This window comes from Musca autumnalis, unplaced genomic scaffold (assembly GCF_047663935.1).
Source record: "Musca autumnalis isolate F117 unplaced genomic scaffold, ASM4766393v1 scaffold_1, whole genome shotgun sequence".
Lineage (NCBI taxonomy): Eukaryota > Metazoa > Arthropoda > Insecta > Diptera > Muscidae > Musca > Musca autumnalis.
Genome location: NW_027411644.1, coordinates 298727309 through 298752137, shown reverse-complemented (window position 1 = coordinate 298752137; position 24829 = coordinate 298727309). Strand labels below are relative to the sequence as shown.

Sequence of the window (24829 nt, the reverse complement as noted above, 5' to 3'; positions counted from 1 at the left end):
TTATCATTCCCACTTTTTATGCTGCTAGGTGTGCGTTTGAGTGTGTGTATTCCCCTCAGTTTTTTTCTTGTTTGTCTTGTGACTTTCTTCCCATGCGCGCCGCTGCCTGCCACTATCGCTGCTGCTGCCGGTTATTGCGGCGAGGCGATCTTTGCTGCAGGCAAAGCAAGCTTTTTCTGGTGTGAAATAAATTGAGTGAATGAAGAACACACGACCGCCAGACTAACGCACTTTCGTAGCCAGTACCTGAATGTTTTGTCGGTTTATCTGTCTGTCCACCAGACACTAAATTAAACAACAGCAACTACTGCTGCTGCTGCTTAACTGCCAGAGTTCAAGTTCTATTTTCTTTTCTTTCTTCGCCCAGATGCAATTTGGGGAGTTAGCTATGGTATTTTTTTAGCGTTAGTGTGCCAAATTTTATTTGCTCTCCTCTTATAGTGAGTGCCGTACAGAAGAGGGAAACAAGGCATTGGGATGTAATCCCCATTACAAATGGGGAAGAACTGAAAAAAAGTGGATATTATTATGTTCAAAATTCATTTTCAATAAGATGCCTTAAAAATTGATGCCACCGTGGTGCAATGGTATGCACCCATGGGTTCGATTTCCAAACCAGGCAGTATAACATTTTCAACTGTGGCCCTCAGCGTAATGTTGGCGACATTTCCTGAATATGTTGGCCTTGAAAAACTTCGCTTCGAGTGATGTCTTAAGACACACCATTCAGACTCGGTGATACAAAGTCGACTCCATATCGTTGAGTTATGATATGATGGATCGGGGTGCGATCTTTGAGGCGAAAAAAGTCTCATCTATGCCCTTCGGAAATGTTGGGGAAATGACATCCTCTGACTTTTTCTAATTTTATGCCCACAAAAAATACACGAAAACAACCCTTTCCGATATGGAAATATGTGATTTATAATTTAAGTTAGTGACTTACATACTAAACTTGTTCTTTACATTCAACCTTGACCCATTCCATTTTGTTGTAAGAGACAGCACGTCTGAAAAGTTGTAAATTTCTATAAAAGGAAATTCTGCCAAAAAAGGTACAAACTCGTAAATATTTATGTATGTTTTTAGTCTCCTAATATGAGTAATTTGAATACCGTATGATATGTCTCGAACGTGACTATTATTCAGAAACATAAAAATGTTTGATTGGTCCGTTTCCTGTAAACTTTTGGTACTGTAGTTCAAGTATTAAACGCCGTTTATGACAAATCATAAAACAGCTCCTGTCAAATCTTGCAGTATCGTTGCGATGTATTTTGAAATATTAGCCGTTTGGGAGAGTTTATTAAAGTTGGCTTCAACAGTTCCAACAGCATCTTGGATTTCGAAATGTTGTTAAAGAAGTTGGGAGCAGTAGGTTTGAGCTACTTGACAAACATCTTGAAACTATCAATTGCCTATATGTTAACTCGAGACATTTGAAAGGTGAATAGCGCCATTGAATACCCATTCAGAAGCCCGACAAATCAGCTACCAACGGAGAATCGTAAAGCCCCATCTCCCTTCTATCACCTGTAGATAAGGTTTAAGAATCCCTATTATTCCCATCCCTGAAACAGGATTTAAACCTTGCTTCACATCAACGTGGTTTCAGAGAAGCTCATGCTACAACTACGACTTTGCAAAAGATAACCACTAAGATTTCGAATGGACTAAATCAGCAACGACCACCCGAACAAACCATTGTGGCAGCACTTGATCTGTCCAAGGCATGCAATATGGTCAACAAATCGTCCTAATGATGTCAAAGGTTGGATTGCTAACTACCAAAATGGAACGAAGACCTTAGTTAGATTCCGACGTAAAAAATCCAGGTTCTGCAATATTAAAATGGGAGTACCGTAAAGCGGCGTACTATCGTCCCCCATTTTATTTAAAATCTGACTTGTAAATTATCGCATGCAGATAATTTCATCCGGTGTCAACATCAACGACGAAAGTGTTAAAATTCTCTGCTATTTAACCACAATCACAACTTTCTTCTGGGAACACAATCTAAAGATATATCCGGCAAAGTGTACCGTACCTTCCTGGACTAGAGAAGTTAACACACAGCTTGATATGTTCGTCTATGACAAGCGTATCCTCACTGTTGCTATTCCAAAGATCCTTGGGGTAGTCTTCGATAATCTCCTACACTTCTCTTCTCACGCCACCCACATCAACCAGACAATGAAATCCGAGAACAGAGTCCTAAAAGCATTAGCTGACACTTTCTGGGAAACATTGATAGCGACATAAAATGCCATTGGTTGCACTATCTTCAATTATTCCGTGCCAGCCAGGACTTCCCTCCTGAGCGAGACGCACTGGAGAATCCTGCAAACGCCCCAAAACAATGAAATGTGGATCAAATTCACGGGGAGACCAGGTTTGTATCAGACAGGCAATATAATGTGTTAGTGACTAGGCAGTTCCTGCTGGTAAGTTATCAGCCGAGTCACCCTACCCATCATGTTGTGATGGAAGATGCACCACCTAGACGCTTTCGTAAGCACTTAAGATGCTATCGTGAGGATATCCAAGACGTCATTGTATGGGACATCAATCGACTGTTGATAGCGAACTCTCTGAACACATTGCATCAGCAAGAACCACCGAAGCCATAAACGGTTACGGATGCAACAAAGTTTTGAGCCAACATCCTCCAGCAATTTCGTATAATGAACGACTTCTTTCTAATTCCGTACTGACACATCTAAGGATCGATTCATGGATACTCCAAACAGGTGCCCTTCCTGCCTCTCGCTACACAAAATCTATTAAAAAGTCTTCCACGGTATAGAAGACACCTTAAGAAGTCCTCTAAGCTATAGAAGACGCCTTAAGACGTTTTTATGGTATAGAAGACACCTTAGAAGCTCTAGATGACGCCTTAAGAGGCCTTCAATAGTATAGAAGACGCCTTAATGGGGGCTTATGGGGTCTAGGAAACGTCTTAAGAGGTCTTCTATGGTATAAAAGACGCCTTAAAAGGTCTTCTGTAGTATAGACGCAGCCGTAAGAGGTATTCTATGACATAGAAGACGCTATAAGAGGTCTTTCATAGTATAGAAGATATCTTAAGAGATCATATATTGTATAGAGGACGCCTTAAAAGATCTCCTATGGAATGGCACACGTCTAAAGAGGTCCTCTGTGGTATAGAAGCCGCGGTATGAGGTCTTCTATGGTATAGAAGACCACTTAATAGGTATTCTATAGTATAGAAGCAGCCGTAAGAGGTCTTCCTTCTATAGTATAGAAGACACTTTAAGAGCTCTTCTATACTATAGAAGATGCCTTAAGAAGTCCTCTATGGTATAGAAGACGACGCCTTAAGAGGTCTTTCATAGTATAGAAGTCGTCTTAAGAGATCATATATGGTATAGAACACGCCTTAGAAGATCTCCTATGGATCTCCTATAGAAGCCGCCGTAAGAGGTCTTCTACGGTATAGAAGACCACTTAAGAGGTATTCTATAGTATAGAAGTAGGCGTAGAAGGTCTTCTCTGGTATTGGAGACGCCTTAAAAGGTATCCTATTATATAGAAGACGCCTTGAGAAGTCCTGTATGGTATAGAAGACGCCCTAAGAAGTTCTCAATACTATAGAAAACGCCTTAAGAGATCATAGATGGTATAGAAGACGCCTTAAGAAATCTCCTATGGTATGGAACACCTCTTCAGAGGTTCTCTGTGGTATAGAAGCCGCCGTAAGAGGTCTTCTATGGTATAAAAGACCACTTAAGAGGTATTCTGCCGTAAGAAGTCTTCTATGGTATAAAAAGACGCCTTAAGACGTTCTTCTATGGTATAGAAGCCGCCGTAAGAGGGTTTCTATGGTATAGAAGACGTCTTAAGAAGTCTTCTATGATATAGAAGTCATGAAATTTTGCGTCCTTAGATGGCCTGAAATCCAAAATGGTGTTAAGGATGTACACCAGCATAATAAGACCAATACTCACATATGGAGCACTAGGTTGGTGGCCAACAGTGGAAAAGAAAACAATTCAGAGAAAGCTATACACCATATAAATATCCGCATGTATCGGGGCGACGGGGCCAATGAGAACTTGTCCGGCTGAAGCCCTCAATACAATGATGCATATACTGCCAATAAATCTACATATCAAAGCAACTGCGGCCTGCAATGCTGCAAGGCTATGTGCTCTAGGAACGTAGAGAGAGATGCCTGCGTGCTTCTCAAACTACCTGGAAAAATAGCAACTAATGCTGATTACTGCACACCTGCAATAACTTTTGATCAGCCTTTTAAAGTTAAATTTCCAAGCAGGAAAGAATGGAAAAATAGAACTCCACTGACCGGGTACGACATCAATGTATACACGGACGGCTCTAAGATGAATTGTGGAGTCGGCTCTGGTGTCTACTCGGAAGAAGCAAACATATCTACATCCACAAAGCTACCAGTGTTTTTCAGGCGGAGATACTGGCTATAAAGGAAGCTTGTAATATACTTCTACAGCACCACTCACCAAACCCAATAGGAATTTTTGTCGACAGTCAAGCGACGCTCCTAGCATTGAATTCAGACATTATCACATTAAAGCTGGTGAACGAATGTAAAGAAGAACTTGCTAAGCCAGGACGTCCGACCAGAGTAGTTCTTACTTGGATCCCAGGTCATAAGGGTCTTGTTGGTAACGAAAAAGCAGACGAACTAGCTAGAGCGGGATCTGCCTCTAACGAACTTTCAAGGGCGTCAGTCGCCACACCAATGGTTGTAGTTAAAGTGGATATCTTCAAATACTATCTTTCACAAGCAGAGATCAGATGGGACAAGACTGAAAGTTTTAAAATATTAAAATCTACATGGCCACACTACAACATCAAACGTACAAAGTTCCTGACTAGCCAAAATCGACGGAACATGGCAAGACTAATTGCGGTGCTAACCGGTCACTGGGCTATTGGTAACCATACAAAGCGCTTACATATTCCACACAATGACTACTGTAGCAGCTGCGGAAACGAAGAAGAGGAAGAAACGGTTGAACGCCGCATCTGCTCCTGCCCTACACAATTGCAAAGAAGATTGGAAATTCTAGGACGACCGTTCCTACACTATCTTGCTGAGCGGTTGTCTGTCTAGGTCTGGGAGACCTTCTGAGGTTTCTCAATTCATCAGGTTGGATATAATTTACCAACATACTATAACGGAATAACAATCTCTACCCGGTATATTTTAACATACTAATAGAGGCTATGAAGTTATAGCCACCACTTAAACCAACCAACCAGATAGCAATTCACAGTAGAACAGCAATAGGAACCATCACAAGCAAAGGCTAAATAAACATTGTGCTTGTATTGTGACAACAACAAATGTGTTGAGGGCCATTCCTGACTAGTGGTCTGTTCCTTTACTTTTAAAAATGGTAAAACCGGCAAAAGTAGTAAAAGTTGTAAACTGCTACCATATGAATTGTATGGTGTCTGAAGTAAAGGAACGCTTTTGTTTGTTGTTATTTTCGACAAACTATCAACATAGTTATGATGATTCTCTGCATTGTGGAGACGCATAACAGTGGGAGTAGTTAATTTGGTTTGCATATGCGGCTACGAGAGTTTTTGAATGTTTCTGTTGAATTCGCATTTAAACGAATTCATCGGTCACATTTATTCTTGAGCTCGAGTCGTCATAAAATTGGGGAAGAGTTCTTTGCTTCAATGCAAAGAACTAAGAGAACTGATGAGTCCAAGTGGCGTTGAACGAAACTAGTATTCTCTGCCCTTCCCTAAAGTAAATCAATTTTAACAACCCCACTTTAAAAACTTGTTGTTTTTAAAATTTGAAAACAACAAATCTGTGATTAAGCTGGGTCTTACTTTAAAAATAAAAAGGAACGCTTTTGGAGTAAAAAGTGATAAAACTTGAAGATTCTTGCGTAAAGGAACAGAGCTTAGAGTAATATCATGAAATTAAGGCCTCGACACATAACAAGCATGGCATTCTTGCTTAACTAGGCGTTTACACCAGACAATTTGTCTTCAAATACAACTCCGATTTACCAACACATACATACATTTGTCGGCTGTCTCCCAACTGTCCATCAGTCGGGTTAACAAATTTTTGAGATTTTTGTAAAAATAAGTGAGATAATAATTGAAATGTATTGAAAACAAAAGAACATGAACAAAAACAAAATATGTGAACGGAAAACAAAAAGAAATCGGTGATTTTCATTCATAATTTTAAAATCGTTTTTGCAGTTACCTGGACGCCTACGTCACACAGGCAAGTTTTGGGATTTTGACAATCAATACATGTACTCAACTGTCCTGTCATTTGTAAACGCAGGGAAAGTCATATCTGGTAAATGACTAAAGACCAAGTTCGACCTAATTCAAATGTGATTCTGAAATCTTTCTATTTGGTCGAACTTGGTCTTTAGTCTTTTATCAGATACGACTTCAGCAAGAATGTCATGCTTCTTATGTGTCGAGGCCTTTACTGTAGTGGAGAACTCGATCTACGAACGCATAATTTCATGACATTTCTTTCATGAAACTACACTAGTTTGGACTTCGATTTAAAGGCCTCGACACATAAAAAGCATGGCTTTCTTGCTTAAGTCATACCTGGTAAATGACTGAAGAACAAATTCGACCTAATAAAAAGATTTCAGAATCACATTTGAATTAGGCCGAACTTGGTCTTTAGTCATTTACCAGATATTACTTAAGCAAGAATGCAATGCTTCTTATGTGTCGAGGCCTTAACATTTGAACTTCGGTGTGTGTCGTCGATCACATACGTTTTTACAACGTTCGCTTTCCTCTTGAGTTTTGTGCAGTAAATCTGTAAGTCTGTGACAAATCAGTGAAATACGTAACACAATTCTTCAGTGTCCACATAACGTTTCTACATGAACTCTGTTTCTTTACTTTTTTAAGGGTAAAAGTGGTAAAAGAGAAACTTGTCAAAATGCTCTCTCATGACCAGTTTTACCACAAAAGTAAGGACACGGAAAAATGGTAGAGCTCTGTTCCAGAAGGGTCCCGGAGGGGAAGAAGCCTATTGATTTTGGTGATGGTCGAAATGGGCAAAAAGCTTGTTTGGAGAAAAAGTCAACGTTTTTTCCAAAGCAAATATCTCCGCTTCTTCTATCAAAAGCGAAAGTAGAAAATATCACCTTTCTAACGATGTAGTGGTGGTTGTCGTAGGTGGTCAAACAACGAAGATATCGCAATTGCCGCAAATTTAACCGAACTTTTCATTTGTGCGATTTTAGTTTTAATGACGAATATCACAGCTATGGTTGGCGACATTCCAAAAAAAAGTCTGACTATGAAAGTAGAAAACTCGATCTTTACAATGGTGCAAAGTAGGTTGGCATAGGTGCCCAAATAACGGAGATATCGCAATAGTCGGTAATACATCCCATTTTTCCATTTTTTTGTAATCACGCTACATGTCGCAATTTTGATCGGATCGTCACGAAGAGGAGGAAGAAGCCTATTGATTTTGGTGATGGTCGGATAATATTCAGGGGTCGGAATGCGCAAAAAACTTCTTTGGAAAAAAGTCAACGCAAAAAAGTCAAGTAGAAAATATCACATTTGGAACGATGTAACATAGGTTGTCGTAGGTGGTCAAGCAAGGAAGATAATCGCAATAGCCGCTAATAGAACACAACTTTTCATTTTTGCAATTTTAATAATAATGACGAATATCACAGATTTGATTGGGAAACTTCCAAAAACAAAGTCTGACTATGAAAGTAGAAAATTCCATCTTTATAATGGTGCAAAGTAGGTTGGCGTAGATGGCCAAATAACGGAGATATCGCAATAGTCGGTAATACATCCCATTTTTCCATTTTTTGTAATCACGCTACAGGTCGCAATTTTGATCGGATCGTCAAGAAATTTTGGGGGTTAATGGGGATCCTACAGAGGAAGAAGCCTATTGATTTTGGTGATGGTCGGATATTAGTCAGGGGTCGGAATGTGAAAAAAACTTATTTGGAGGAAAGGCCAACGTTTTATTTCAAAGCGAATATCTCTCTTCTGTAAGAGGTATATCGAAATTAAAACCTGGCAAGGAAAGTAGAAAATATCACCTTTACAACGATGTGAAATAGGTTGGCATATGTGGTCAAATAACAGAGATATCGCAATAGTCGGTAATGCATCCCTTTTTCCATTTTTGTGCAGTCACACTACATGTCGGAATTTTTATCGGATCCTTACGGAATTTAGGGGGTCGATGGGGGTCTCACAGAGAAAGAAGCATATTGATGGTTGTCGTACATCCCAGTTTTCCTTTTTATTTAAATTATACTGACGATGTACTTAAATGCGTTTCAACAAAATTGACCTGTATTAATGAAGACATTCAGATCAAAGGCGCTAAGCTATCCCAATTTTAATATTTTGAATTTTACCAGTCAAAAGCTTATGCACAGGGGTAGTGGTGTAGGGTATCACATAGTCGGCCCCGACCCGACTATAGTCTTGGCTCACTTGTTTTAATTTTGTTTTGTCAGCGTATGCTTTTTCTTTTGTTAATTTGTTTTCATCATTGCCAAATAATAGTCAAACAAATGTCGAAAAATCAATTCTAACATTTTTTTCCCCGAAGAAATTTGTCTGGCAGAGTGTGGTAGAAGGGAACGCCGTTTTTGTTTTAAACCGTTTTACCACTTTTACGCTTTTCAGGTTAAAAATGGTAAGAAATGGTAACCTCAGTCAAGCAAAGGAACACAACTATGAATATCTAGATATTTTATCACTTAATTTGAGGATTTTTTTTTTCAAAAAAATACCACCTTTGACCATTAGCATTCCTTCCCCGTTTTTGCAATAAATAAATTGTTAATTTGTTGCTAAATTAAAAATAAAAAACCGTACCGTTGCAAATTTGAGCTCCCATTGGGTGCAAATTGATTGGAATCACAACAGTACCTTAAATGTGTCTACACAGCGGTAAATAACCAGAGAGTTCCCTTTGTACGGAACAGAACAAGAAACGTAGTGTCAGCTGCCAGCTGTTTAAGTTATAAGAACCGTTCACCGTCATTGACTTGTTAATGTCTTTGGGCGCTTGCTGGGTGCATTGCTGCCATATCATAGGAAGATAAGCAACGGTTAGCGCCCCATCATCATCATCATACGGCAAGGATGAGATGCCAACATGCCACATGGAGCTGGCAAAAAAACAAAAACTAAAAAAATCTGCAACTAAACTTGCAGATCATGAGCATGAATTTGCTGCATCAGCAATTAGATAGCGGAATGGATAAGATGAGGCACATTCCTAACTCATCATCCATCGTCCACATTCGCAATTGGAAATTGAATGAGTGAGTGGTGTGTTGTGAGTGTCTCCGTGTTTGTGCCCGATAAACATCTTTGATCCGTGTGTAACTGGTTTTAATGCTATTTTGTCACCCAAAAAAACCACTGGCTGGCTGGCAAAGTGTTCTGCTATGCCCCAGCCCGACCAGCTGGATTTAAATTGAAATCACTTTCTGGTGAATTGGAAGCACACACCAGCAGCAACAACAAGTTGATTGCTTTGTTTGTTGTCTGATCTCTCGTTTGTGATTTCTCTTTATAGAAAACATTGTATGTAGGTCTTCTCATCGCATTGACTTCACTTAGCCTCCAGTTTGTTTGTCCGTCTGTCCGTCCGTCTGTCATGTTAATTGTTAATTTTATTATTTTATTTGTTCAAGTAATTCCTCTTTTTTTGTTCGTTTCATTTTGCATTTGTTTGTTTTTATTCCCTTTTACTCACCATCTCTCTGGCTGACTCTGTTGTCTTATCGCCATGAACATGGACTACGGCGCGACAAGATAAAAAAGGGCGTTTTATATGATCCAAGTGTGAGATTCCCCGCAAACGCCTTTGATAGATAGTGTTCGTGTTTGGGGACGTGGGGAGTGAGATCACATAACTTCATCATAGATCAACTGTTGTTGTTGTTGGGAATGAATGAATGAACTGTCTGGATATTGGATTAATCTGTGACTCCGAGGGTTGGTTGACTTTTTGTGCCAGACACTTGAATCATTCTTGTGCCCAAGTTCGTCTTCTTCTTATTTAATATTAATCAATTGAAATTAATTCGCCTTAAATTGAGGTTAAGAATTAAAGATTTATGAACATGGCAAAAGAAAAATACAACAGATGACAACAGTTGCCCGTTATGATTTTCCTGCCCGGCAATAAAACAATGACTTTAATTAAAATAACTTGAAATTAATGTTTTTTTTTTTTTTTTGTGGGGAAAATAGACAAATAATTTAATCTGAATCGGAATGGGTGACTTCTACAATGACGTCAACAAAAAATTGAAATCATATCTCGATGTGCAACACGATTATTATCTGTGACAGTCTTCCAAAAACTATTTTTTTTTAATCAACGATTATTAAAAATATATTTTTTTAAACACCACGCCAATCGAACAAATATTTTTTTTTAAATCCGCAATTATTGATATTTTTCAATACACGATTATTAAAAAAATAATTATAAAATTATTAAAAAAATATTTTTATTTTTGGAAAAATATTCTTTTCTGAAAATCCACAATTATTGAAACAATATTTTTAAAAATCCACAATTATTGAAACAATATTTTTTTTAAATCCAAAATTATTAAAATAATATTTTTTCAAAATTCACAATTATTAAAACAATATTTTTTTAAATCCAAAATTATTGAAATAATATTTTTTAAAAACCTACAATTGTTGAAACAATATTTTTTTAAAGATCGACAATTATTGAAAAAATATTTTTTCCAAATCTGAAAATACGCGATTATTGATAAAATATTTTTTGAAAATCCGTGATTATTGAAAAAATATTTCTTAAAAATCCACGATTATTAAAAAATATATATTTTTTTAAATCCACGATAATTAAAATATATTTTTTAAATATCAGCAAATTTTGAAAAAATATTTTTATTATTATTATTTTTTTTTTTTTTGAAAATTCATTGTTTTAAAAAATAGTTTTTTTTTGAAAATCCGCGGTTTTTCGAAAAAAATTTAAATGAAAAACCACGATTATTGAAAAAATATATATTTTTTTAAATCAAAGACTATTAAAAAATATTTCTTAAAAACCCACGGCTATTAAAAAAATATTGTTTGAAAATACATGATTATTGAGAAATTATTTTTTTGAAAATCCGCGATTTTTGAAACAATATTTTTTTTAAACCAAGATTTAAATTTTTTTTTTTTTTGGAAAATTCAAGATTATTGAAAAATTATTTTTTTTTTTTTTGAAAATCCACGAATATTGAGAAAGCATTTTGTTAACTTCACGGTTATTGAAAATATATATTTTAAAAAATCCACTATTATGGAAAAAAATATTTTTTATTTATTAATTTAAATGTTTATTATAATAACAAATTATAATTACAAATCACTAGCATCAAAGGCTATCGGCTTAAAAATCCAAATATATTTTTAAAATCGTCGATCATTGAAATATTATTTTTTAAAACCACAATTATTGAAACAATATTTTTTTTAAATTCGACAATTATTGAAAACATATTTTTTTGCAAATCTTCGATTATTGAAAAAATATTTTTTCAAAATCTTCGATTACTGGTAATATATTTTTTGAAAAGCCGCGATTATTGAAAAAATATTTCTTAAAAAACAACGATTATTAAAAAAAATATTTTTAAAAAAATTTTTTGGAAAATCCGCGGTATTTAAAAAAAATATTTAATTGAAAACTTACGACTATTGAAAAAATATTTAATTGAAAACTTACGATTATTGAAAAAATATTTTTTTTTAAATCAAAGATTATTGAACAAATATTTTTTAAAAATTTACGGTTATTCAAAAAATATTTTTTAAAAATACACGATTTTTAGAAATTATTTTTTGAAAATCCGCGATTTTTGAAACAATGTTTTTTTTAAAAAACAAGATTTTTAAATAATATTTTGTTTGTTTTTTGAAAACCCTAGATTAAAGGAAAATTATTTTTTGAAAATCCGCGATAACTGAAAAATTATTTTTTAAAAATCCACGAATATTGAAAAAATATTTTTTGAAAATCCGCGATTACTGAAAAATTATTTTTTAAAAATCCACGAATATTGAAAAAATATTTTTTGAAAATCCGCGATTACTGAAAAATTATTTTTTAAAAATCCAGGAATATTGAAAAAATATTTTTTGAAAATCCGCGATTACTGAAAAATTATTTTTTAAAAATCCACGAATATTGAATAAATATTTTTTTAAAATCCACGAATATTGATAAAGTATTTTTTAAAAATCCAACATTTTTGAAAATGTTTTTTAAAACCCAAGATTATTGCAAAAAATATTTTTTTTTTTTTGAAAATCCACGGTTTTTTAAAAAATATTGTTAAAAATTCATTATTATTGAAAAAATATTTGTTCAAAATCGACGATTATTAAAAAAAATTTTAAAAAAATCCACGATTATTGAAAAATATCTTTTGAAAATCCGTGATTTTTAAAAAATAATATTTTGAAAATCCACGATTATTGAAAAAATATGTTAAAAAATCCACGATTATTGAAAAATAACTTTTGAAAATCCGTGATTTTTAAAAAATAATATTTTGAAAATCCGTGATTTTTAAAAAATAATATTTTGAAAATCCACGATTATTGAAAAATATCTTTTGAAAATCCGTGATTTTTCAAAAATAATATTTTGAAAATCCACGATTATTGAAAAATATCTTTTGAAAATCCGTGATTTTTAAAAAATAATATTTTGAAAATCCACGATTATTGAAAAATATCTTTTGAAAATCCGTGATTTTAAAAAAATAACATTTTGAAAATCCACGATTATTGAAAAATATCTTTTGAAAATCCGTGATTGTTAAAAAATAATATTTTGAAAATGAAAATGTCTCTTGAAAATCCATCATTATTGAAAAAAAAAATTGAAAAATAATATTTTGAAAATCCACGATTATTGAAAAAATTATTTTTTTTTAAATCCAGGATTATTAAAAAAAATATTTTATCCACGTTATTTTAAAAAAATATTTTTTTGGAAAATCCGCGGTATAAAAAAAAATATTTAATTGAAAACTTACGATTATTGAAAAAATATTTCTTCAAATCAAAGATTATTGAAAAAATATTTTTGAAAAATCCACGGTTATTCAAAAAATATTATTTAAAAATACACGATTTTTGAGAAATTATTTTTTGAAAATCCGCGATTTCTGAAACAATGTTTTTTTTAAAAAAAATCAAGATTTTTAAATATTTTTTTTGAAAATCCTAGGTTAAAGAAAAATTATTTTTTGAAAATCCGCGATTACTGAAAAATTATTTTTTAAAAATATTTTTTAAAAAAATCCACGAATATTGAAAAAAATATTTTTTTAAAATCCACGAATATTGATAAAATTATTTTTTAAAAATCCAACATTTTTGAAAATATTTTTTTAAAACCCACGATTATTGAAAAAATATTTTTTTTTTTTTTTGAAAATCCACGATTTTTGAAAAAATATTGTTAAAAATTCATTATTATTATTGAAAAATATTTGTTCAAAATCGACGATTATTGAAAAAATATTTTAAAAAATCCACGATTATTAAAAAATATCTTTTGAAAATCCAAGATTATTGAAAAAATAATATTTTGAAAATCCACGATTATTGAAAAAATATTTTAAAAAATCCACGATTATTGAAAAATATCTTTTGAAAATCCGTGATTTTTAAAAAATAATATTTTGAAAATCCACGATTATTGAAAAAATATTTTAAAAAATCCACGAATATTGAAAAATATCTTTTGAAAATCCGTGATTTTTAAAAAAATAATATTTTGAAAATCCACGATTATTGAAAAAATATTTTAAAAAATCCACGATTATTGAAAAATATATTCTGAAAATCTATCATTATTGAAAAAAATTGAAAAATAATATTTTGAAAATCCACGATTATTAAAAAAAATATTTTTTTTTAAATCCAGGATTATTAAAAAAATATTTTATCCACGTAATTTAAAAAATGTTTAGTTCACCGTTACTGAAAAAAAGTTGCTTATAATCCACGGTTATTTAAAATTTTTTTTATCTACGATTATTGAAAAAATATTTTATGAAAATTTACGGTTATTTGAAAGATGTTTTTAATTCACGATTATTGAAAAAAATATTGTTTAAAATAATTTTTAAAAATCGGTTTTTTAAAAAATATTTTATGAAAATTTACGGTTATTTGAAAGATGTTTTTAAATCACGATTATTGAAAAAAATATTGTTTAAAATAATTTTTAAAAATCGATTATTGAAAAAAAAATTTTAAAAATCCTCGATTATTGAAAAAATATTTGTTTTTAAAATCCACGATTATTGAAAAAATATTTTTTTAAAAATCCTCGATTATTAAAAAAATATTTGTTTTTAAAATCCACGATTATTGAAAAAATATTTTTTAAAAATGAAAAAATATTTGTTTTTAAAATCCACGATTATTGAAAAAATATTTTTTAAAAATGTAAAAATATTTGTTTTTAAAATCCACGATTATTGAAAAAATATTTTTTAAAAATGAAAAAATATTTGTTTTTAAAATCCACGATTATTGAAAAAATATTTTTAAAAAATCCTCGATTATTGAAAAAATATTTTTTAAAAATCCTCGATTATTAAAAAAATATATGTTTTAAAAATCCACGATTATTGAAAAAATATTTTTTAAAAATCTTCGATTATTAAAAAATATTTGTCTTAAAATCCACGATTATTGAAAAAAATATTTTTTAAAAATCTTCGATTATAGAAAAAACATTTGTTTTTAAAATCAACGATTATTAAAAAAATACTTGTTTTTAAAATCAACGATTATTAAAAAAATACTTGTTTTTAAAATCAACCATTATTAAAAAAATACTTGTTTTTAAAATCCACGATTATTAATTTTTTTTGTTTTTGAAATCCACGAAATTGAAAAATTGAATTGAATTGAAAAATTATTTTTTGAAAATCCTCGAAAAATTAAAAAATATATATTTTTTGAAAATCCGCGATTTTTGAAAAAATATTTTTAGAAAAACCACAATATATTTTTTGAAAAAACCACAATTATTGAAAAAATATTTTTGGAAAATCCACAAATATTGAAAAATATTTTTTGAAAATCCACGATTATTGAAAAAAAAATTTAATATTTTTTAGAAAATCAAAGAGTATTGAACAAATGTTTTTTTTTAAATGCACGATTATTAAAAAAAAAAAAAATATTTTTGAAAATGGATTATTATTGAAAATTTTTTCGGAAATATTTTTTAAAAATCCACCATTACTGAAAAAAAATTTTTTGAATATCCACGATTATTGAAAAAATATATATATATATATTTGAAAATCCACGATTATTGAAATATTATATAAAAAAATACACGATTATAGAAAAAATATTTTTTTTTTAAAATCCACATTTTTATTTTGCCCTGCGTCAGACTTGGGCATGCTGACATCTGACTTCGATTTCAACTCAAACAATTGCAAAAAATTCATATTTGTTATATATTTACTTATCAATTTTTTTCTTTTCTATTTTCCAGGACTACGACGAAAACTTCGACGAAGATATGGAAGCTGAACGTGATTTGGCCGAAGATGCCCAATGGAAGAAAATCCAACAGAACACCTTCACACGTTGGGCCAACGAACATCTAAAGACCATCGATCGCAGTATTAGCAATTTGGAAAGTGATCTTTCCGATGGTTTGCGATTGATTGCCCTCATTGAGGTGCTGTCACAAAAGCGTATGCCCAAATACAACAAAAGGCCAACATTCCGTTCACAAAAATTGGAAAATGTCTCAGTGGCATTGAAATTCCTTGAAGATGAGGGTATCAAAATTGTTAATATCGGTAAGTTTTCACACACAACTATTTAAAGAGATTTGATTGAAATTAAACTATAATTGAAAGATTGAAAATTGAAAGGGTGCTAATTATCACTCACATCAGCCAGCAAGCGTGTAATCATTTGTAAGCAACGTCTAATTGGTGTAATGGTGATTTCATCATCAACCATAAATGATTTCATTTACAATCCACATTGCTAATGATGCACCACCCATCCCCTTTAATTTTAATGTATTGTAATCACCATCATCTGGTTTGGATTGTGAGTGAGAGTGACTGTGTCACACTTGTCTTGATAACAAATTTGTACACGCATCGTTAACATGTGGTGGCCTAGAGCTGGGTTTTATGATTTATTTTTTTATTTATTAACCACAAATTTGAATATTTAAAAACTGTTTCTTCATGTTCTTCTGAGTGTTTCTCATGAACTTCAATTAAAATGACCGAATTTTTGTGTGTGCGATAAATTTAATTCCCCAGTTGTTTTCTGGTTGAATATTGCATAATATTTGCTTTATTTAATTCTTGGAAAATATGGTTTTTGTTGTTGTCATTCTTTAAAGTTGCCTTAATGTGCTGTGTAGAGTTTTGGGCCGCTTATCTTCACAAACATGTTGAACTGTACAAAACAGTTGTGTAGAAGAAAAGAGCAATTAAAAAAATATGCAAACGACGAATGGCTTATGTCATCATCATCGTTGAAAACACATTCTAAAAACCACGATCACTGCTGAGATGGTCTTTTAAAAAAGAATTCTTAAAAATACACGATCACTGTGTGATGATTTTTGAAAAATATTCATTAAAAACCCATGATCACTGTTGGAGATCTTTGGGAAAATTCTTTTAAAATCTACAATCACTAAAAAACTTTCTTTAAAAATCCACTATCACTAAAAAATTGTTCTTTTAAAATCCACGATCACCAAAAAAACATTCTTTAAAAAACCACTATCACTAAAAAATTGTTCTTTAAAAAAAACGTTTTTGAAAATCCACTATCACTAAAAATATTTTCTTTTAAAATCCACAATTAATGAAAAAGATTTTTTTTAAAATCGACGACCATCGATTGAAAATATTTTTTGAAAATCCGCGATTATTGAAAGATCCCTAAAAAAACTTTTCATCAAAAATCCACGATCACTGAAGGAATATTCTTTAAAAAACCACGATCACTGAAAGAATATTCTTTAAAAATCAACGATCACTGAAGGATTATTCATTAAAAATCCACGATCACTTTTAACAAATATTTTTTTAAAATTGCGAAATATTGGAAAAATAAAATAAATAAAAATCCACATTGACCTAAAGCTCAAAAAGTTTTATTTCTAACATAAATGAATAAGGTCGAATAAAATCAACACTTACAAATCCATGATCACTGAAAACATATTCTTTAAAAATCCACGATAACTGAAAAAATGTTATTATGCAAGATCACTGAAAAAATATTCTTCAAAAATTTACGATCTCTAAAAAAATATTCTTTAAAAATTTACGATCTCTAAAAAAATTTTCTTTAAAAATCCACGATCACTATAAAAATTTTCTTTAAAAATCCACCATCACTATAAAAATTTTCTTTAAAAATCCACGATCACTATAAAAATTTTCTTTAAAAATCCACGATCACTATAAATTTTTTTTTAAAAATCCACGATCATTATAAAAATTTTCTTTAAAAATCCACGATCACTATAAAAATTTTCTTTAAAAATCCACGATCACTATAGAAATTTTCTTCAAAATCCACGATCACTATAAAAATTTTCTTTAAAAATCCACGATCACTATAGAAATTTTCTTCAAAAACCCACGATCACTATAAAAATTTTCTTTAAAAATCCACGATCACTATAAAAATTTTCTTTAAAAATCCACGATCCACGATCACTATAAACATTTTCTTAAAAAATCCACGATCACTATAAAAATTTTCTTAAAAAATCCACGATCACTATAAAAATTTTCTTTAAAAATCCACGATCACTATAAAAATTTTCTTTAAAAATCCACGATTAATATAAACATTTTCTTTAAAAATCCACGATCACTATAAAAATTTTCTTTAAAAATCCACGATCACTATAAAAATTTTCTTTAAAAATCCACGATAACTATAACTAACTATAACTAACTTATTAAGGCGAAGGCCATTTATAGTGATATTTAATTAATTCTCTTTCGAGTTGAGCTGTTAGGCCTTTAGAGATACATTGAAAAATTAGGAGGGATTGCCAAAGCAGGACTATAGGAAAAGTTTGGAGTTTCAATTAACTGACATAATTTCGCATATACATTTATCTAATGAAGTTCGATATATATACCAGTTACCAAGCTTTGCCTTCGTCTGCCACAAAAAACAACATCCTAATACACCTGAAGATCGGATTTACCACCCGTGAAACGTAGTGTAATGGTTGGATGCGTGGGACTTCGGTAGACTCCTAATTTTTCAATGTATCTCTAAAGGCCTAACAGCTCAACTCGAAAGAGAATTAATTAAATAAAAATTTTCTTTAAAAATCCACGATCGCTATAAAAATTTTCTTTAAAAATCCACGATCACTATAAAAATTTTTTTTAACAATCCACGATCACTATAAAAATTTTCTTTAAAAATCCACGATCACTATAAAATTTTTTTTTAAAAATCCACGATCGCTATAAAAATTTTCTTTAAAAATCCACGATCACTATAGAAATTTTCTTCAAAATCCACGATCACTATAAAAATTTTCTTTAAAAATCCACGATCACTATAGAAATTTTCTTCAAAAACCCACGATCACTATAAAAATTTTCTTTAAAAATCCACGATCACTATAGAAATTTTCTTCAAAAACCCACGATCACTATAAAAATTTTCTTTAAAAATCCACGATCACTATAGAAATTTTCTTTAAAAATCCACGATCACTATAAAAATTTTCTTTAAAAATCCACGATCACTATAAAAATTTTTTTTAACAATCCACGATCACTATAAAAATTTTCTTTAAAAATCCACGATCACTATAAAATTTTTTTTTAAAAATCCACGATCACTATAAAAATTTTCTTTAAAAATCCACGATCACTATAGAAATTTTCTTCAAAATCCACGATCACTATAAAAATTTTCTTTAAAAATCCACGATCACTATAGAAATTTTCTTCAAAAACCCACGATCACTATAAAAATTTTCTTTAAAAATCCACGATCACTATAGAAATTTTCTTTAAAAATCCACGATCACTATAAAAATTTTCTTTAAAAATCCACGATCACTATAAAAATTTTCTTTAAAAATCCACGATCACTATAAAAATTTTCTTTAAAAATCCACGATCCACGATCACTATAAACATTTTCTTAAAAAATCCACGATCACTATAAAAATTTTCTTAAAAAATCCACGATCACTATAAAAATATTCTTTAAAAATCCACGATCACTATAAACATTTTTTTTTAATCCACGATCACTATAAAAAATCACGATCACTAAACAGAATTTCTTTAAATATCCACGATCACTTAAACATTTTTCTTTAAATATCCACGATCACTTAAAAAATTTTCTTTAAATATCCACGATCACTTAAAAATTTTTCTTTAAATATCCACGATCACTTAAAAATTTTTCTTTAAATATCCACGATCACTTAAAAATTTTTCTTTAAATATCCACGATCACTTAAAAATTTTTCTTTAAATATCCACGATCACTTAAAAATTTTTCTTTAAATATCCACGATCACTTAAACATTTTTCTTTTAAAATACACGATCACTAAACAGAATTTCTTTAAATATCCACGATCACTTAAACATTTTTCTTTAAAAATCCACGATCACTAAAAAATATTCTTTAAAAATCCACGACCATTAAAAAAGTGTTCTTAAATAATCCACGATCACTAAAACAATTTTATTTAAAAATCCATGATCACTAAAAAATTTTCTTAAACAATTCACGATCTCTAAAAAAAACTCTTTAAAAACATTCTTTAAAAATCCACGATCTTTAAACAATATTCTTTAAAAATCCACGATCACTGAAAAAATATTCTTTAAAAATCCACGATCACTGAAAAAATATTCTTTAAAAATCCACGATCACTGAAAAAATATTCTTTAAAAATCCACGATCACTGAAAAAATATTCTTTAAAAATCCACGATCACTGAAAAAATATTCTTTAAAAATCCACGATCACTGAAAAAATATTCTTTAAAAATCCACGATCACTGAAAAAATATTCTTTAAAAATCCACGATCACTGAAAAAATATTCTTTAAAAATCCACGATCACTGAAAAAATATTCTTTAAAAATCCACGATCACTGAAAAAATATTCTTTAAAAATCCACGATCACTGAAAAAATATTCTTTAAAAATCCACGATCACTGAAAAAATATTCTTTAAAAATCCACGATCACTGAAAAAATATTCTTTAAAAATCCACGATCACTGAAAAAATATTCTTTAAAAATCCACGATCACTGAAAAAATATTCTTTAAAAATCCACGATCACTGAAAAAATATTCTTTAAAAATCCACGATCACTGAAAAAATATTCTTTAAAAATCCACGATCACTGAAAAAATATTCTTTAAAAATCCACGATCACTGAAAAAATATTCTTTAAAAATCCACGATCACTGAAAAAATATTCTTTAAAAATCCACGATCACTGAAAAAATATTCTTTAAAAATCCACGATCACTGAAAAAATATTCTTTAAAAATCCACGATCACTGAAAAAATATTCTTTAAAAATCCACGATCACTGAAAAAATATTCTTTAAAAATCCACGATCACTGAAAAAATATTCTTTAAAAATCCACGATCACTGAAAAAATATTCTTTAAAAATCCACGATCACTGAAAAAATATTCTTTAAAAATCCACGATCACTGAAAAAATATTCTTTAAAAATCCACGATCACTGAAAAAATATTCTTTAAAAATCCACGATCACTTAAAAAAATGTTCTTTAAAAATCCACGATCACTGAAAAAATATTCTTTAAAAATCCACGATCACTGAAAAAATATTCTTTAAAAATCCACGATCACTGAAAAAATATTCTTTAAAAATCCACGATCACTGAAAAAATATTCTTTAAAAATCCACAATCACTAAAAAATTTAATTAAAAATCCTTGGCGAACAATTTCATTAAAAATCCACGATCACTAAAAAAATATTCATTAAAAATCCAAGTCACAAAAAATTCTTTAAAAATCACAATTACTGAAAAAATATATTTTTTTAAATATCCGCGATCACTGAAAAAATATTCTTTAAAAATCCAGGACCACTGGAAAAAATGTTCTTTAAAAATCCAAGATCACCATAAAAATTTTCTTTAAAAATCCACGATCACTATAAAAATTTTCTTAAAAATCCACAATAACTAAAAAATATTTTTTTAAAAATCCGAATTTTTTAAATCCATGATCTCTAAACAATTTTTTTTTAAATCCACGATCACTATAAATTTTTTCATTAAAAATCCACGGTCACTATAAAAATTTTCTTTAAAAATCCACGGTCACTATAAAAAATTTCTTTAAAAATCCACGATCACCAAAAAACATTTTTTTTAAATCCTCGATTACTAAAAATGTTATTTAAAAATCCTCGATCACTAAAAAAATATTCATTAAAAATCCACTAAACAAATTTCTTTAAAAATCCATGATTACTAAAAAATTTCTAAAAAAAATCCAAAAAAAATTCTTTTAAAAAATCCTTTAAAAATACACGATATTTAAAAAAATATTCTTTAAAAATCCACGATATTTGAAAAAATAATTTTTTTAAATCCATGATTTTGAAAAAAATATTCTTAAAAAATCCACTATATTTGAAAAAATATTCTTTAAAAATCCGCAATCATGAAAAAAAAAATTCTTTAAAAATCCACCATCACTGATGAAATGGTATTTGAAAAATATTTTTAAAATTCTGCGATGGTCTCTGTCGGCAAACTTTGCTACTTGAGTGATTTTTTCTCGTTTTGTTAGTACTGCTAAATTTATCCTCCCAACTGTTGCGTAAATGTCATTTACTCCACACACAATAAATTAAAATTCTTGGTGTTAGGAGGTCGGTGGTTGGTGGTCACTAGAGTTAAGACGAAAATGTTGTGTGACGAAATTCAAGGCTAAGCTCCCAGAAAATTAATAAAAAAAAAAAGAAACAAACGGCGGGATATTCACAGCCAGAACCAAATAAAGATAAAAAACATTTTTTGCCTGGCATGCCTTGTGGGCAACCCAAGCTTAGCTGTGGCGGGCGGTCGTTTTATTCAAAATAAAAAAGAAACATTGTTGAGTAAAGCGCATTTGTTTTTTTAAGCCTGAAAACATTTTGAAGCCAAAACGGATGACATCATTTGCCAATATTTTTTGAGCTTTGTTTGTTTTTAGAGGTTTTACTTTCATTGGAATGTTGGTTGGTGTTGTTTGGTTTTTATTTATTTTTAACATTTGTTTTGTTTTTGTTAATTTATTTGTGATTTTCATTTTTTTTGTATATTTTACCTCAAATGCATTCATGCAGTGTTGGTTGCACTCACTCACATATGGCCAGCCATGTGAGTGCCTAACTTCGACGTGTGTATCTAGACATCCGTCTGTCTGCCTATCTCCAGTCTATTGAATGTTGAAAATTTGTTGTTCACTTCAGTTACTGAGTTTTCAATATTTGTTATTTATTTTTCTTTTTTGTTTAAAATTATTGAGCACGTTTTATTGTAATGTTCAAATGCAAAAAAAAAAACAAAAAAATTATAAAAATAAACAAACCACAAAAAACGTTACTCATTCTCTCCATTTGGGAGTGTTGATGACTTTGAATGCGAATGCAAGTTTTCGTATTGAAAATGACAATATTTTTTTTACAAAAAAAAAAAAAAAAAAAAAAAAACAATTAAGCTTGAAAAGCATATTTGTCTAACCACACCGTTTTCAATTTGGCAATGCAAGTGATATACATATGTACATGTTTTTTTTTTTTTTTTTTTTTTGTTATACATACATGGAAAGTTCCGAATTTTTTCAAAAAAGGCAAAATAAGTTTGTTATATCCCTCCTAAATTTGGTTAAATTTAAGTATCATATGAATTGATTGAATGCCATAGAATTTTAATGAATTTGACAAAATGTTGATGAATTTGGTGGCAATTTTTTTGCGAGCGAATAATATTATTTAATTAGTTAATTAATTTCATTAACTACCACGTTTCAACGTTTAGGAATTTATTACCGAAATGAACAAAAATAAATAAAAAGAATCTGTCGGCTTTGCCGAAAGCTAAATATCGTTATCCTATGGCTGTACAAAAATAATAACGGTAGTCGTTGACCTATGAAAACATCCCTAATAAAAAAGATTTTTCATAGGTACCAAAAGAAAACAGTGGGCCTAATTATTTCACTGACAGTCTTCATCTGAAACATTCGGGTCATTATAGAGAGAAGTATGGCTAATAAGCAAGAAAGATTACAAAGACTATTAACAACTTTAGTGCGACAGAAGTGGACCTAAATATTGAGATATTTCGACATCCATATCTCAGGAAATATTAACTTCTCCTAGCAAAAACAATTTTTTTAGTCAACATCCCTCTATATTCTTCAAAAATCCACGATCACTGAAAAATATCATTTAAACATCCACGATCACTGAAACATATCCTTTAAAAATCCACGATCACTGAAAAAAATCCTTTAAAAGTCCACGATCACTGAAAAATATCCTTTAAAAATCCACGATCACTGAAAAATATCCATTAAAAATCCACGATCACTGAAAAATAACCTTTAAAAATCCATGATCACTGAAAAATATCCTTTTAAAATCCACGATCACTGAAAAATATCCTTTAAAAATCCACGATCACTGAAAAATATCCTTTAAAAATCCACGATCACTGAAAAATATCTTTTAAGAATCCACGATCACTGAAAAATATCCTTTAAAAATCCACGATCACTGAAAAATATCCTTTAAACATCCACGATCACTGAAACATATCCTTTAAAAATCCACGATCACTGAAAAAAATCCTTTAAAAGTCCACGATCACTGAAAAATATCCTTTAAAAATCCACGATCACTGAAAAATATCCATTAAAAATCCACGATCACTGAAAAATATCCTTTAAAAATCCACCATCACTGAAAAATATCCTTTAAAAATCCACGATCACTTTTAAAATATTCTTTAAAACTCCTCAATCACTAAAAAATTTAACTAAAAATCCACGATCACCAAAAATAGTTTCATTAAAAATCCACGATCACTGAATAAAATATAAATTAAAAATCCAAGCCACAAAAAAAATTTAAAAAATCCACAATCACTGAAAAAAAAATGTTTTAAAATCCACGATCACAGAATTTTTTTTAATAATTAAAAAAATATTCTTTAAATATCCAGGATCACTGACAAAATATTCTTTAAAAGTCCAGGATCACTGAAAAAAATTTCCTTCCCTATACCAAAGAACAGATTGTTCACCTATCCTTCGAGTGGCTCTAATCCGGCCTTAATTATCGGGAGATAAGGTTCCGTGGCTATTGCTAACCACTCGTCCATTGGAACATCTTTGTTCATTTACGCCGGCCTTTTAAGCTGCTTGGTAGGTAACCAAACTCGGACACGAGGTGTAATTGGGATTTCCTGGCCCGGGATCAGTCTCAGGGAAGCAATGTTTTTTCTCAGCAATCCCTTTCAATACTTGATTACCCTGAAAACCACGATGTACCTCGCTGGAGTCAAAACGATGCGCTGGAGCATCTTTGTTCTTAAGAACATGTTCCATAACTAATTCAGGCAACTTAGTTTCTTTGTTAACTCATTCCGCAGTGATGATAGGTGACAGCTTTCCTTCTTGTCGTTAGCACTGCAAAGATCAGGCAG

General features: G+C 30.5%; 1 protein-coding gene across 23 annotated transcripts in view; it reads left to right on the top strand.

The window, feature by feature from the left end:
• cher (filamin A protein cher) overlaps positions 1-24829 on the top strand; it is a 261724-nt gene that overhangs the window by 72608 nt on the left and 164287 nt on the right. For all 23 annotated transcript variants that reach the window (XM_073961896.1, XM_073961898.1, XM_073961894.1 and 20 more), the window contains one exon: positions 15590-15902. In XM_073961896.1, coding sequence (XP_073817997.1) covers positions 15590-15902 — 313 coding nt within the window. The remainder of the gene's footprint in view (positions 1-15589; positions 15903-24829) is intronic.